Raw genomic sequence first — 17183 nt, forward strand, 5'->3', positions numbered from 1 at the left:
GAGTGTGAATAGTGTTAATAAAGTTTTTGGAAAAAAAAAATTCAATAGTATATGAAAAAGTGTATGAAAAAAAAATTGTAGAAGTGATATTTGTCAAACCTGAAAAATGAGAAAGGTTGATTTCAAAGGTGTAATTCGACTTGTGCTAAAATTATGTGAGTAGTTCTTTAGCAAAAATCCCTTAATTTTATAGTCCTAATAATATGTGAGTAGTTAAAATTTGAATTGGCATATGATGCTAAAAGATAAAGAAATAACAAATAATTTAAGTAATTGAAAAAATTAGGTTTAAAAGATAAAATATAACAAAAATCTTTAAAAGAGAAAAAGATACGGTATATGTTATTTGTTGAGACAATTATGTTACATAAAAAATAATAAATAAAATATACTAAAATTTGAAAAATAATAAAAAATAATAAATTTATTGAAATAAACTATGATAAAGTAAAATAAAACAACTTTAAAAAATGGAAATAAAACAAAAGGAACCTAGATTTATAGTTAAAGCTTGAATTGGAATATGATGCTAAAAGATAAATAAAAGGAAGTAACAGATCATTTAAGCAATTATAAAAAATAGGTTTTAAAAGATAAGGTATTGCAAAAATAAAACAAAACAAAAATATATAATATATTTAGTTTGTTGAGATATTTATGGCAGATAAAAAATAATGAATAAAGTATTTAGAAAATTCAAAAAATAATAAATTTATTTAAATAAAAAACATAATATTATAAAAACATTAAAAAAAATGTACATTGGTATATTTATATCAAATTAAAATAAATATTATTCAAAAATAAATATTATTCAAAACAAATGTGAAATCGACAAAAACATTGAATATTAAAAAATAAAAATATCATTGTAATGTACTCCCTCCGTTTCAAAATGAGTGTCGCTTTAGCGAATTGCACACAGATTAAAGAATAGAATAAAGTAGTCAAATGTCATAGCAATTTTACCAAATTATCCTAATCAACTATTGGTTTGTTTTTCATTAAAGAAAAAATAATACTTTGGAAGTAGTGTAACATAGTATTAATTGAAGGGTACAATTGAAAAGAAAAGGTTATTATTGCATTGAAAACCGAAAGTGACATTCATTTTGAAACAGTTTTTTTTTACTAAAGCGACACTCATTTTAAAACGGAGGGAGTATATAGATTATAGAAAGAATAAGAAAATATAGTACATAGTATAGATAACTTATTCTTTTGAGTTTTGAGTAGACATACATCCTATTTAATACGGTTTATTGTTTCTCTTCAACCAGCATGGTTATGTAATTTCTTATAAAATCATATATATCCAAGAGTGTTTAAATGAGATGGCGCATGTCTCTTCTAGCTTAACCATGGTGGGTTCGAATACAACTTTGAACTTGCAGAAGCTTAAGAGATTATTCTCCACTGTTGCACGCGGAGCATATTTGGTTTACGCAAAAAATAATTATAATAACATAATTTATGCTAAAGACTTGTGTATGCTTTTAATATTTCATGATTTGATTATATAAAATATAATTGTTTCAAGGGTCTTGCTAACAAGTGTCTTAAGGACATTGTTTAAGGAACCTATAAAAAATTGTCTTGAAAATAAAAGTCAAACACATGTAAAAGTCATAACTACAAAATTTTCTATGTAAAAGTTACAACTTTTGAATCTTAAACAATACCCTAAGTGCCCTTCTTAGCATTTTACTTGTTTTAATGAATTAAAGTTGTAACATGCACACTGTGTTTTAGAAACTTACAAGATTCTCATTAAAGAAAAAAAGAAACTTACAAACATTAATAATTTTGATTTTGGTGGTTAGTGTTTTCAGAATTGACTTGAGGCAAATGTTTGTTCTTTGAAACTATAAATATAGCTTTTCCCTTGAGCAGTCATCACCAAAGCATTTAGATAATTTTTGTCACAAAAAAATCTCTATAAGACATGGCTGCATCCCACACTCTTTGCCTGATGATGGTATTTATAGCTAGTTTTCTTTTGTTAGTCCAAACTGGGCTTTCTGATGATGTTACCGATCCACCAATTGGATCCCCTACTGAATATATTTATGCAGAAGGGCCATTGTCTTCGTATGAGAAGTATTTGACTAATTGTGCAACAAAGCTATCCCCAATTTGTGGTGAGGAGATACTTTCTACTGTATTTTTTGGTAATACAACTTATAGCAATGTATGTTGTTTAAATCTTGTGAATGATGTGGGAAAACGCTGTCATGATGGCCTGGTGAAATATTTTCTGTCATCTCCAAAATTCAAGAAAAACATAATTTCAATTTGGGAAAGGAGTGATCAAGTGTGGAATGATTGTGCATCTAGAGCACAAGATATTACTCCAGTAGAAGCTGAACCTCCAGTAGAAGCAGCTGAAGCTCCATATAATGTTTAAATTAATGTAACATATCTTTGATGATTAATATATATCTATAGGGACAGAATTAATTGACAACAAAGTGTCAAAATGGATTGTGACATCAAAGTTTGCCCCTTAATTTTACTTAATCTGAAGTCTGTTCAATAATTTAATTAAATGTTCATGTGATCTTTCTTTTATTTTCGGTCTTGAGATCTTATTTTATCTATGCTTCCTACGGATTTAGATCTTTGTTGTCCTTTATATCTCTATCTCTCTCATCATTTTTCTTATATTAGTATTATTGCAAATCTTAATTGCACTTTATATCTGCTGCCCTCATTTGCACAAGATTTGGATGGACATCGATGAAAGTGTAATTATATTAATGTATTATTCAAGTGTTTTTAACTTTCAAGTGTTTATTCTTCCTTAAAAAAAAAAAAAAAAGTCACAAGTGTTTATTCTGTAACACTCTAAATTCTGAAAGTTATAGTCATGCAATAAATTCTATAATTCAAGGATTTAGATGTTACGTCTACATTTTTCCAAAACATATATAACTTGGTTTCCATAAATTTTTTTGCAACGGAAGACAATGAACATACATATCTCATCACCAAGTAATAGTTCTCAAATCAAGAGTAATAAATCTCAACATGACATGTCTCACTCCATATAAATACATCACCATAATACAATTATCCTTATCAAATAATCAACATAAACCATCAAAAGGTATCAAAAGACAAGGTCATAAGACCGACACTCCTACATCAGACCCTATCTAGACTCCATGCGAAAACAAATAATTAAAACGAGGAAGCATCCATGCTAGCCCTCAAGCGTCAAAGAAAAAACAATCACCTCAATCCTGCAAATCACCTACGTCATTCAAAGAAATGACGCAGTGGTCAACCGAACGACCACTGGGGGTTAGATACTAATCCACATAATAAACATAATCAAATAGAACATTCAAGGATTTTCAAATAAATATACATATACGTATTCAACATTCTTAGAATATTAACTCCACATGAATATTATCACATCATCATCATAGTATATCAATCAACATAAACGAGTACACAAATTTACATCATCGCAACATTCACCAAATCTCTCACCAATGCACATATACATCACATATTCAAGTATGACACACTTCACCAAATTCAAATCCATGCAATGTTCTAGACATTTCGACATGCATGTGGTACAAATTGGATTCTGGAGATATGTTTACCATATTGAATCCACTAATGTAATGAACACCACCAATTACGTTCTGCAGAAGCAATGTAACAAACACCGCCAATTACATTCTTCGAAACACCTCAACATGACTATGAATGCATGAACTTCAAGTAAAGACTTGACAATGCACAACTCACCAAACTATATTATACAATTTACACATAATACAATATCTTCACCAATTAACATAATAATCACCACCAATTATGTCTTTCACCAACATTTTCATTATCAAGTATTTACATCCATACAATTAACAAGTCATAATTCAACAAAGTCATCATCATATTTAACATCAACAATTATCACCACAAGTAAACCACATTGTCTCAAAAGCACAATTCGCATAAATGACGACAAACACCCACATCATGATATCCAACATATCAAACACCCAACAATCATTGTTTAATTCTTATTTTATCATATTATCATATTTCTAAAGCCAATTGCAAGTTATCCGATTAAGAAACCTCATTTTAACAAAGTTCGTATATTTTCATAAATCGTCTATTTTCAATTTTCTCAACAAAATAAGAGTTCCAAGTTCTTACACATCATCAAAAACATCTCTACATATCATCTAACATCTAGGGTAATCAATCATAACATCTTGGTTTCACGGGGTTCGTTTATTTTCTCAAAAACTCAAAGTTCATCTCATTTTTAACTTGTTTCAAAACCAATTTCAATCCTAATGAACACCTATGTTTAATCACCCCTAGAATCCCAATTATACTTCAATACATCAGGTTTAGGTGTTTGGGATCCTTTGGTATACTTAAAGTACCATTTAAAAGTGAAAAATCGACATTTCTGTGCACAGGGAGGCTGGCACGACCGTGCTCACAAGTGGCATGGTCGAGCCACCCTTGGCAGAAGCACACGCACGACCCATGCCATGAGGGCGCACGGTCGTGCTTCCATGACAGGTGGGGAAGTGCTAATTTTTCGTTTCGAGCATTTTTGTGCGTAAAATTCCGATTTTCGATCCATTTTCAATTCCGTTTTTGCCAACGCGTCCCAAACGTTTAGACCACTCAAAATATACTTGAAAACATGGTTTTAAAACTCAAAACAACTTAATCAAACTCACCCCAAAATGACTTATTCACAAAAATGCTTAAAACGACTTTTTACCCAAAAACCTGATTTTCTCTCAAACGATTTCTCACTCAAAACCTTTGATCAAAAATAGAAATTCTAATCATCCTAACTCATCATAACCAATCCATTAATTAATTCAAATTTATCTAAATCAAAACTTCTCCATTTTTAACCCATTTTCACAAAAGTTTCAAAAACCCAAAAACTTAACCACAACAACACATTTATCCACACCCATGGCATGAATTATCATCACCAACACAACCCAACAACATGCATATCATATAATCATGATTTCACCAACAATCAACAACAACAACATCATTTTTTCATCAATTTAAGCTAAAACATTAAAGTATTCATTTCAACTTATAACAACAATGACAATTGAACATCAATAACAAGTTTACCACAAAAATAGAATGAAACTGAATGACATCCAAAAACGAAGTTTACTGTAAAAAATGGTTAATTAGGTAAATGTTCCTTATAAATATTAAGATTTTTTCTACTCCCTTGAAAAAAAAAATTGTATGTTCAGATTTTTTTGCAAAACTTGAAGATCTCAGATTTTTTCCAAGAGCAGGGGATACTTGCTCCCACGCTGGACGCAGTTGACCACGTAAACGAATTCCTTCTATCATTGGTTCCAGGAGACAAAAAGGAAATCAGACGAGAATAGTGAGGTACAAAACATCAAGTTGTGGATTTGATAGAGAGCAACAAAGATTCTATGTTCAAAAAAGCAAAATTAATAATATGGGATGAGGCACCGATAATGCATCGTTATTTTTTTGAGGCATTTGACCAAATCATGCGCGATATAATGTCTTATGATGGTGTCGATAATACAGACAAACCATTTGGGGTTGTTTCTGTGGTTTTCGGCGGTGATTTAAGACAAATTTTGCTAGTGATAAGAAAAGAATGCATACATGACATACTTGCTTCATCCATCAACTCATCAAAGTTGTGGAGTCACTGTAAGGTTCTCACACTTACAATAAATATGCGTTTATGTGCTTCAACCGTTCGTGTTGAGCAAGATGAGATAAGAAAGTTTGTCGATTAGATGCTTTCAATTGGAGATGGAATAGGATCCACCAACGAGAGTGGAGAAATTAACGTACCCATTCCTGATGAGTTGCTGATAAAAGATTCCTCTGATCCGTTGCGTTCTCTGGTTGATTTTGTATATCCAATTTTTTTTGCAAAACATGATCTCAGATTTTTTCCAAGAGCGGGGATAATTGCTCCCACATTGGACGCAGTTGAGCACATAAACTAATTCCATCTATCATTGGTTCCAGGAGACAAAAAGGAATATATCAGTTTTGATTCGGTTTGCAAATCAGACGAGAATAGTGAGGTACAAAGCGAATGGTTTACCACCGAATTTTTAAACAATATCAAGTTTTCCGGTATTCCAAACCAAAAGTTGAGATTTAAAGTTGGATATCCAGTTATGTTGATGAGGAACATTGACCAAGCAGCTGGATTGTGCAATGGGACTAGGTCGATTGTAGACAATCTTGGGAAGAACTTTATCGGTGCAACTGTTATTACCAAAAAAACGCTGGTGAAAAATTAATTATTTCAAGAATGAACTTTGTTCCAAGTGATCCTGATTTGCCTTTCAAATTTACTACGAGACAGTTCCCGTTGGCTTTGTGTTTTGCAATGACAATAAATAAAAGTCAGGGTCAGTCATTGTCTCATGTTGGAATCTATCTTTGCAACCTGGTTTTTATTCATGGACAGTTGTACATCGCTGTGTCGAGAGTCACTTCCAAAAAGGGATTGAAAATGCTTATACTGGATGAAGAAAGTCGCGTGTGTACTGAGACCACTAATGTTGTGTACCGTGATGTTTTTCGAAATGTTTAATCGGTCGTTCCTGAAGACACAGGTGGGTATGAGTTTTTTCTTCCTCTTTTAAACTTCTTTGTAATATATATTTTTTTTTATTTGGATATGAATTGGTTGTTGCTACTTGCAACCATTCTAATAGTTGCGGAAAGAAAGAGTAATGGATTGTTCATGTAGATAAACTACAACAACTAACAATTGAGATCACACTTCTTATTTCATTATATAAATTCCAATGACATTTATTGCTATGCAAAGAGCAGGATGAATGATAGATTTGTTATGGGGACTAATATGTTATATGGAGTAATATTTTCGATCCCTTTTTGACAATATTATTTGTGTCATGTACCTTCAGGTGCTGGTTTGTGCTTCAGGTGACATGATATCATTCAGATGTACACATGCTGACATTAATGGAATTTCTATGGCATTGAAATATCATTGGCCAATTGCAATAGGTGCAATCCCTTCTCTTCGGCTCCGAAATTAACTTGCCTGATACATTAAGGTGTTTATCTACTGAGACTTCGGTTTTTCTATTATCTGATAGAGCAGCTTCAATATTTGCATACTCAGTTTAATTTTATTTATAATGTCAGTATCCTTATGATCTTTCTTATTTTTTTTTTCTAATGTAAGCCGTACTCTTCCAATGATCATAATATCAGCTATATGTTCTGCTTCATTTTTTATACAATCCACTGTATATCCGAATTTTCTTTTTTTGTTCTTTGGAGCGCCTATGTCTATTTGCATGCACAAGTCAATTTTGTTGTCCCTTTTTCAAGCCTTTTTTTGTTGTGTTTTTGTTGATGGGTTATTTTATAATATGCTTAATTAAAAAATGTGATAGATAGTTGATGTCTTTGTCGTTGTTTGTTATACTTTTTTGTTACACGACTGAATAATTACAAATTCGTGTTGGATGTTAAGATGAATCAAGTGTATGCACGATATTAAATTTGTATATATAAGGGTATCCATTATAGAAATTATAGAATTTGAAAGAAACTATATATAAGGGCTTCTGGTAGAAACTATATATAATGACTCATGTCTCCGGATCAATTTTAGTCATCCGTGTAAAATATTCCGGCATTAAATACTAATATTTCGGCGTTACATCCGTTAAATCATTCATGTTTAACGATACGAAAATCCACATAACTATATACGCGTTGAAATTTGTATATAACATGCAATAAAAAATACGATAATGATACGTTCTATTGATATATTATGTATAAAATAATGAATGTGTTGTTTAATTAGATTTTATAAAGTAAATAAAAAATAGTCGTAATTGTAGCCCGTGCTTGGCACGGGTTTTCAAACTAGTCTAATGTAAAACAAGTTGGAAATAAACTCAAACAATGTGTTGTGGATCTATCTAAATGGAGCATGATTACTAACCAAAACACTAAACAAGAGATTCGCAAGACTCAACGTACGCTTGAAGCTATCCGTTCACATGTGAATGCCTCTAATGTGAGTTATTTCAACATGTTAAGGCAGAGGTTGGATAAATTGTTGATCAAAGATGATATGTTTTGGAAACAACGTTCAAAGAATTTTTGTATATGATGATTTATGCATGTTTTGGATTAAAGATAAAGTAGCACCTTGAAGTTTATATGATTCATAATGCATTTTGTAACACCCTTGAACCCCAACATTAATATTTAATAGGCTAAATTACATTTTTGGTCCCTTAACTATTTAATTAGTATCTCTTTGGTCCCTTTGATTTATTTTGGTATCTTAACTTTCTAGTTGTTACACATTTTAGTCCTTTCCGTTAGTTTTAATTCAAAAACGTTAGGGTTTCTTCATTTTCTTCTGGAATTTTTCTAGGATTGTTGTTGAAGGTTAATGGAGATGATATGAAGATGAAGAAGAGGGGAAGAAGATGAAGAAACCCTAACGTTTTTGAATTAAAACTAACGTAAAGGACCAAAATGTGTTACAGAGAAAAAGTTAAGATACCAAAATAAATCAAATTTTAATTAAGGGACCAAAGCGATACTAATTAAATAGTTAAGGGACCAAAAATGCAATTTAGCCTATTTAATACAAATACAACAATTAATTCATATTATGCTCAAGGTGTCACTTCATTAAAACTCCAAAACATGCATGTTACATTTTTCATCAAAGTTACGCAACGGAATAAACAACATCTTCAAAATTATATCAAGGTGTCAACACTCAACAACATAATTCAAATCTCGGATACATCAAAATAAAACAACATGATTCTCCATATAAATCCAACATAGAATATAAATAAAATAACTCCCAAAAGATCCTAATCAAAGCCTAGACTAGACTTCAAAGCAAAAGAAAATGAGGAAGCCTCAAGCTAATCCTTGGAACTCACGCCGTCTCAAGCATCTTCCACCTGCACGTCAACACTATTTTTCAATGGTGAGGCGGTCAACCAAACAACCACTGGAGGGTAAGTTTACATTCAACATTAAGAAACTACAAATTCAAGTTTAGTATAATAGGATTTCAAATATCACACACACACACACACACACACACACACAGATATATATATATATATATATATATATATATACTTTCATAAATCAACAACGTTAATCACTCAAGAGTTTCTTACATCATTCTCCATTTATCATAATCATCAAATTACATCAACATCATCATTTATAAAATATAACCATATACTCATCTCCACTTATATTCTCATAAAGCACATGATCCACATAATTAATGCATATAATTCACATAATTCACATCTTAACTTAATTAACAAAACTCATCTTCAAACATCACAACTTCAATTAGATATATTACCACAAAACCACACCATCACATCTCTTCTCATTAAATAACACAAGTTCATCACAACATACAATATTCACATATATTCTTGTCTGATTATCTCAAATAAATTCAATCATCATCTCAAGAGTATAGACAAGAAAGTCATCATCATCATCAAAGGAATCACCAAGTCAAGTGCATACGATTCACAAATTATCACCATCACCAAAATAGTCATCAATAAATGAAATCACCAAGATATGTTCTCATCATTTTCATTTTATCACCATCATCACAAATGTACAAGTATCACCAAAAACAAACATAATCATGTACACCTCTCCACAAACATTCACATAATCCACATAGTTCACATAATTTCATATAATCAAGTATGAGACATTTCACATAGACTCATATGCATGCAATGTTCTAGACACGACTCTACATGTATGTGGTACCATTTTGGATGTCGGAGTTATTTTATCGATTGATCCACCATCACCAATAATTGTAACACCCTAAACTCTCAAAGCGATAAATTACGCAAATGATACAATCATATAAAGAAATTAGATGTTACTTCTTCTATAATTCACAACATGCATATTAAAATTCCAAACATCGCAGCGGAATAATCATCTCAACAATTTCATAAATAATAAAATAGATCTCCAAGTAGCCATGTCAACATACTACATATATCATCATCAATACATTGTCTCGAAAATCCTCAATAGTCATAATAAAGGTAAACAGCAAAGACCGACCCCTAATCAGAGCTCTAAAGACTAAGACACCAAAATGCAATAAACGAGGTAGCATCCAAGCTATCCTCAAGCAACTCACCGAGCAAAGAAATTAGTCATGCACGTCGTCTACCCATCCATTAGAATAAGGTAGGCGGTCAACCAAACGACCACTGGGGGTTAGTTCACAATTCACAATTAAACATAATCAATGAAAGTAAAATAGCATAATTTAGATTCACATGATTAATAACCTCTACATCATCACAAGATTCGGTCCAAATTGACCAATGTGTGATGCTTTATGCAAAATTGAATTCATTTCATATTTTTGCCTTTGGTTTTGAAATCAAATTTGGTTTCTTTTTATTTTGTTTTAGTAGTACTATGTTTTACGTCTCAAATTGACCTCAACTCCATGAATGCTAAGTTTAGGCCTGTTGATAAAAGTAGCAAAATCAGAACTTGAGTTTTTTATCTTTCATGTCATAAGTCCTCATGACTTCTTAGTATAAAAAAAATATTGAACAAGAAATCTTGTGACAACCCTAAAATTATATTTTGTCATCTGCATATCTATATATGATTGTAGCAAATATCATACCATGTATAGTTTTTTTTTTTTTACTAATCCTACCTTGTATAGTTGTATTGCCACTTTTATTGAATGTAATTAATAATACTGTTTCAGTCCAAAAAGCATCCTTCATTCAAATTGTCACCTTCCGTGTGCAATTAAGTTCATGAATCATGACTAGTTAACTTCTAATGAACATTTTACCTTAAAGTAATAGTAGGACAGGAAAAAAAGGATTTCAAAGAATATGGAATGAAAAATGGAAAAGAAACATAAAATTGAATTGACCATGAAACGTTACTCTTTTTATGAGATTCAACGGACAAAAGCTCTTAATCAATAAGGACCATAAATTTTACTACGCGATAGAAACCATGCACTTACAACTTATCATATGGAACATGCCTTAAGATACTCATTTACTTCATTTAGTTTTTTTGCAATTTTTCGAGAGAAGACGCTTGAAGAAGTTAGTGGTTGAAGGGATTGGATCTCCCTTTTGATTTCATACGATATCTAAAATTTAAAACAACTGAATAGAGAATTTGTAGGGAGACATCCTTGAGACCCGCTATCTAGAAATGAAAGGAAAAACTATCAAACACAATAAGTTACAAGTCCCTACACTGTTTGAAATATTTATAATCTTTAAAAATAGTATATAGTAAAAAAAATATTAAAAACTAGGCTAAAATATGTTTTGTTTCTAGTAAATGTTGGAAGGCCCTAATATGGTCCTTAATTTTAAAGATCCACCTATGGTCCCTTCAAAATGACCTTCAATAGAAGGTTTCACCAAAAAAAATTGTTTCGTGGTCCCATACACCAAAAAATCTTTTTTAATGAGCAGGATTGCATATTACTTCTGCACCTTTCCACAAAACCCTAAAACCCTCCAAGTGTAGCACCATTTTTCTACTCCTCTCCTTGTTCATCTCTACTCATGCCTTCCTCTTCTATCTAATCTTAACCTTCACCTTCACCACCCACACCCCTCCATTTAACCCGTAAACTTTTAGATCAAAATCATTTCATCACGTTAGTTCGTCCTTCATTCATAACAAGTGACAGGGATTTGACTACAAGGTGAGGGCGATAGCAAGTATTCCGGTCATGTTGTTGTTGTAGAGATCGAGAACTTTGAGGTTCATTAAAAGAGAAAGCTCGGAAGGGAAAGTATCGTTAAAGACATCGTTGGAGAGTGAGCTAGAGAGGTAATCGATTTGGTCCTAAGATCTGTTCTAAAAGTTGTAATTTCGTAGTTTTATTTCTGATTCAGTTTCATTTCAATTCAACTATTATTGGGTTATTGTGAGTATACTTTTATTGTTTTCTTTTTGTATTTTTGTTTTTGTTTTGTGATTTTTATAATTGTGATTTTATAGACTTGCTTCAGACATTTATTAAACTTTAAACAAACCAAAGTCTTGACAATCAGAACTCTATGTGTTATTAAATTGGCAAGAACCATATATCTGTTGTAATGATAGGCAAAATGTACCATACATAATTTGTTTAAGCTAAAATCATAGCTTTCTTGCATGACTTTTAACTAATTTATCGTACAATTTTTTTCCTGACTTAATTTCTCCATGGATATCTTAATAAGAGATTCAAAACAAAATGTATTTCTTACTCTATTAATTCAGACCAGTGGATAAAAAGATTAAGAATGTACTCTAGCAATTACAGTGAACGAAAAAAATCTTTGAAAACAGATGAAGCAGGTTCAAAACATATTGAGAAGAAAAGCATAGTTACTAAGGAATAAAAAAAATTCAACCACTATTCTTCTTACAAGTATCATAGTGAACACTACCAAAGTATAGCTTTTAATCAAAATAAACGTAACAAGGAACCAATTGTACTAGTTATCTTTTATTAACATGAAAAGAAATAGAGATTAAATGTTCGTTTTGAAATTCAAAATAACAAATTGTAACTTGAAAGCATCTCACCTAATTTTACATTAAAGTAGACCTCTAACAATCATTTCACGAAGAAGCTTCACCGCCTTAGTGCGCCTTGCACATGCTTGTCGATAATAATATTTGCATCATGAGGTAATCTTGAGTTAGTTTTTTGGTGCTTGCTGGGTTCGATTGTCTTATGTGTTGTCTTTTGTTTTGTTTTTCCCGTTGTTTCCTCTGTAGTGCTGTTGCGCAAGGGCTGTTAGTTGGGTCTGGGTTTGTTATTGTAGCGCAATCTCTCTCTCTCTCTCTCTCTCTCTCTCTCTCCCCTAGATTTTTGTGGTGTTATTTCTTTGTTGGCTGCCTCTTAACTTCTTGTGAGGCTTTAGCTTTTAATAAAGTTTTCCTGATTCAAAAAAGTATATTCGCCTATTATAAAAAAGTATGATGTTAATAGATGTAGTCTGAACCCACAATCCAATAATCCAAACATCCAAGTTTAACATTTTTTTATACAACTTCAAAAAGCACAAATAACGCAAAACATATAAACTGAAAGAGACAAAATAGAGTGTTCCAAGACCATATATTCTATTGGGCAGTATAATTATTCCAGCAAGTTTTCTAAGTAAAGCATAAAGAAAGCGACCTTGAAATCATAGAAAGGGCAGGAAAGTACAAAGAAAATGCAAAGGCATAAGGGAATGGCAAAATATAGGAGTGTGATTATTGTTTTCATGCTAGGAGAAAGAGATAAGTCATACTTGTTTTTAGGTGACAATGTCCACTCTTGAGCTTGCAAATCTTAATGCATCGGAAACGCCATGAAATAATCTAGGGATAAACCATCCACAAATTAAAAATTTGAACATTAAAATTCATACCAAGAAATATTTATTCATGTTAGAAGGGGCATAATAGAAATTAGATCTCAAGATACGTAAGAACAAATCTTATTTTAATGTAAGCATGAACTAAAACATAGTTGCGGCAACATCTCTATTCTAAAAATTCAATATCCATCCGCAATGCTATTAATCAATACTATCACTTTAGTGATAAAAATTCAACATCCATGTGCAATGTTTATCCAATTCAAATCTTATTATTTGATTATCTTTAGTGATTTTTTTTTATTTCTCAAGATCTGCAACATAAATAGTTGGAGCTCATCTTTGCACATGCATTATTATACACAACTTGATTTGAATCAACTTACAGCTCGTCATCTCACCTTCACTAAGGAATTAGGAGGAATTCTAAGAATTCCAAGGGCAGGTTCCATGACCTCAGGGTCTATGAAAACAACTTCACGTTGAAACCAAGCCCATGTTACATGAACCCACAACATCTTGACATCAGTTGGCTTCAAAGCACCACTTGCAAATCATTTTTTCATATACATTAAATTAAAATTAGCACTTCAACATATAAATGACCAAGAAAATAAAATACAAGGCATTAGCACTTCCTCGTTCTGTGCTCCTTGTATTTTATTTTCCTGATCATTTATACGATGAAGTGCTAATTTGCTTATATTGTATATGGAAAAATGATTTGCAGGTGGTGCTCTGATGTCGAGATGTTGTGGGTTCATGTAACATGCGCTTGAATTCAACGTGAAGTTGTTTTCATAGACCCTGAGGTCATGGAACATGCCCTCGGAATTCTTAGAATTCCTCCTAATTCCTTTGTGAAGGTGAGATGATGGGCTATAAGTTGATCTAAATCAAGTTGTGTATATTAATGTATGTGCAAAGATGAGCTCAAACTATTGATGTGCAAAGATGAGCTTGAGAAATTAAAAAAAAAAAATCATTAAAGATAATTAGTTAATAAGATTTGAATTGGATAAACATTGGGCATGGATGTTGAATTTTATCACTAAAGTGATAGTATTGATTAATAACATTGCACATGGATGTTGAATTTTTAGAATAGATATGTCGCCGAAACTATGTTTTGAATTCATGCTTACATTAAAATAAGATTTGTTCTTAGGTATCTCAGAGGTATACTTTCTATTCCGCCCCTTCTAACTTAATAAATATTTATTGTCATGAATTTTAATGTTCAAATTTTTTATTTGTGGAAGATTTATCTCTAGATTCTTTTATGGCGTTTATAATGCATTAAGATTTGAAAGCTCAAGAGTGTACATTGTCACCAAAAAACATGTATGACTTATCTCTTTCTCCTAGCATAAAGACAATAATCATACTCCTATATATTGACATGCCCTTATGCCTTTGCATTTTCTTTGTACTTTCCTGCCCTTTCTATGGTTTCAAGGTAGCTTGGTTAACGCTTTACTTAGAGAATTTGCTGGAGTAATTATACCGCCGAACATAATATATGGTTTTGGAACAGGGTTAATACTGTATATGATATAACATGACGATTACAGGTGCCTAATGTCTTTGCTGTTTGATAAATTTCCTAAACAATCTTAGGTAGAAACGCCGAAGAAGGTTCAAATCATGCCAGAAAACCAAGGGTTGACACTACAGTTAATATTTTTGTGCATCTAAAGGCTATTTTAATAAAGTTGCAGTTACATTTTAAGATGATTTGGGAGAAATTAACTATAGTTAATATTAAACAGCTTTGTGGAAATATACTTGCAACCTTTGAAGATGTCAACAAAGAACCAGAGTTAGATCAATGGAATTGTATCTAGGTAAAATTACTTTCTTAAAAAAAAAAAAAAAAATCTTTTTTCACTATGTCGTTATTACTTCTGCACTCTCCATTTTGTCTCTTTCAGTTTATATGTTTTGCGTTATTTGTACTTTTTGGAGCTGTATAAAAAATGTTACACTTAGGTGTTTGGATTAGTGGATTGTGGGTTCATACTACATCTAGTAACATCATATTTTTTTATAATCGGCAATTATATTTTTTTGAAACAACAAAACTTTATTAAAAGCTAATCCCCTCTACAAGAAGTGAAGAGGCAGCCAACAAAGAAACAACACCACAAAAGGCTAGGCACAAGAACACAAAAGAGAGATAGATTGCGTTACAAGACAACAACAAACCCAGACCCACTAACAACCCCTGCGCAACAGAGCTGCAAAGGAAACAGCGAGAAAAACAAAACAAAAGACAACACATTAGACAGCCGAACCCAGCAAGCACCAAAAAACTAACTCAAGATTACCTCATGATGCAAATATTATTATCGGCATGCTCGTGCAAGGAGAAGTAAGGCGGTGAAGCTCCTTCGTAAAATGATTGTTAGAAGTCTACTTTAATGTAAAATTAGGTAAGATGCTTTCAAGTTATAATTTGTTATTTTGAATTTCAAAAAGAACATCTAATCTCTATTTCTTTTCATGTTAATAAAAGATACAAAAGTATACTCATAATAACCCAATAATAATTGAATTGAAATGAAACCGATTCGAAAATTAAACCACAAACTTACAACATTTAGAACAGATCTGAGGACCAAATCGATTAACTCTCTAGATCACTTTCCAACAGTGTCTTCAACGATACTTTCCCTTCCGAGCTTTCTCTTCTCATGAGCCTCAAAGTTCTCGATCTTTACAGCAACAACATGACCGAAATACTTGCTCTTGTCTTCACCTTGTTGTCAAATCTCTGTCACTAGTTATGAATGACAGACGAACTAACGTGGTGAAATGACGTTGATCTAAAAGTTTACGGGTTAAATGGAGGGGTGCAGGTGGTGAAGGTTAAGATTAGATAGAAGAAGAAGGCATGAGTAGAGATGAACAGAGAGACGAGTAGAATAGTGATGAAGAGAGAGAGAGAGAGAGAGAGAGAGAGAGAGAGGAGTATAAAAATGGTGCTATACTTGGGGGTTTTAAGATCGCGTGGAAGGGTACAAAAGTAATATATAATGCTGCTCATTAACAAAGATTTTTTGGTGTGTGGGACCATGAAACAATTTTTTGTGAAACATGCTATTGAAGGTTATTTTGAAGGGACCATGGTTAGACCTTTAAAATTAAGGACTATATTAGGGGCTTTAGGTCATATATTTATGGACTTCGCCTATATAATTACAAAGTCAATTTGAACCATTAATCTTTTTAAAATTGTTTACTTATAGTCAAATTGGGTCCAAGTTTCAATATAAAGATAGTCAACAGTCAAACAAATTCATAAATGTCTTTTGAAGAAATTAATTAGTACAAAGACAAAAGTATTCTTTTGTTGAGTCAATAGTCAAATAAATTTATAAATGTCCTTTCAAAAAAAAATGGGTCTTGTTATCTTGTGCCCTTAGGGCACAAGTTAAGGAATTCAAAATTAGAAGCTTTACATAGAAAACAACAAAATTTTGACTTTTAAAAGTTGAATAAAGTTGAATGCACAACTTTTAAGACAATTGTTTCTATTTTAATTTCTTATCATATAGAAGTTGAAATAATTATTTTTATTTGTAGGAAATTTGGTGCAATGGAAGTTGAAATAAGCCGGTGCAGTGAAAAAAGACGTGACCATGTGGGAGTTTCTTCTGAAGAATTTTCCTGATGAGATTTTGGTTGAGATTTGTAAGGAGTTTAATA

At 31.7% G+C, this 17183-nt stretch overlaps 1 protein-coding gene and 1 pseudogene across 1 annotated transcript; both read left to right on the forward strand.

Moving 5' to 3' along the window:
- Window positions 1-1945: 1945 nt before the first annotated feature.
- On the forward strand, window positions 1946-2407 carry LOC146955398 (uncharacterized). The gene has a single exon (XM_085748360.1). The coding sequence runs from the start codon at window positions 1946-1948 to the stop codon at window positions 2405-2407; it is 462 nt and encodes a 153-aa protein (XP_085604486.1).
- A 3145-nt stretch (window positions 2408-5552) lies between these two features.
- On the forward strand, window positions 5553-6625 carry LOC146955399 (uncharacterized; annotated as a pseudogene).
- Window positions 6626-17183: the final 10558 nt, after the last annotated feature.

The sequence above is a fragment of the Medicago sativa genome, chromosome 1 (genome assembly GCF_051527215.1).
Source record: "Medicago sativa cultivar Bolivia chromosome 1, Bolivia_mono, whole genome shotgun sequence".
NCBI classification, from domain to species: Eukaryota; Viridiplantae; Streptophyta; class Magnoliopsida; order Fabales; family Fabaceae; genus Medicago; species Medicago sativa.

What these genes read in the sequence shown, in the direction of transcription:
- LOC146955398 (XM_085748360.1), top strand. Translation starts at nt 1,946, where the DNA reads ATGGCTGCATCCCACACTCTTTGCCTGATGATGGTATTTATAGCTAGT.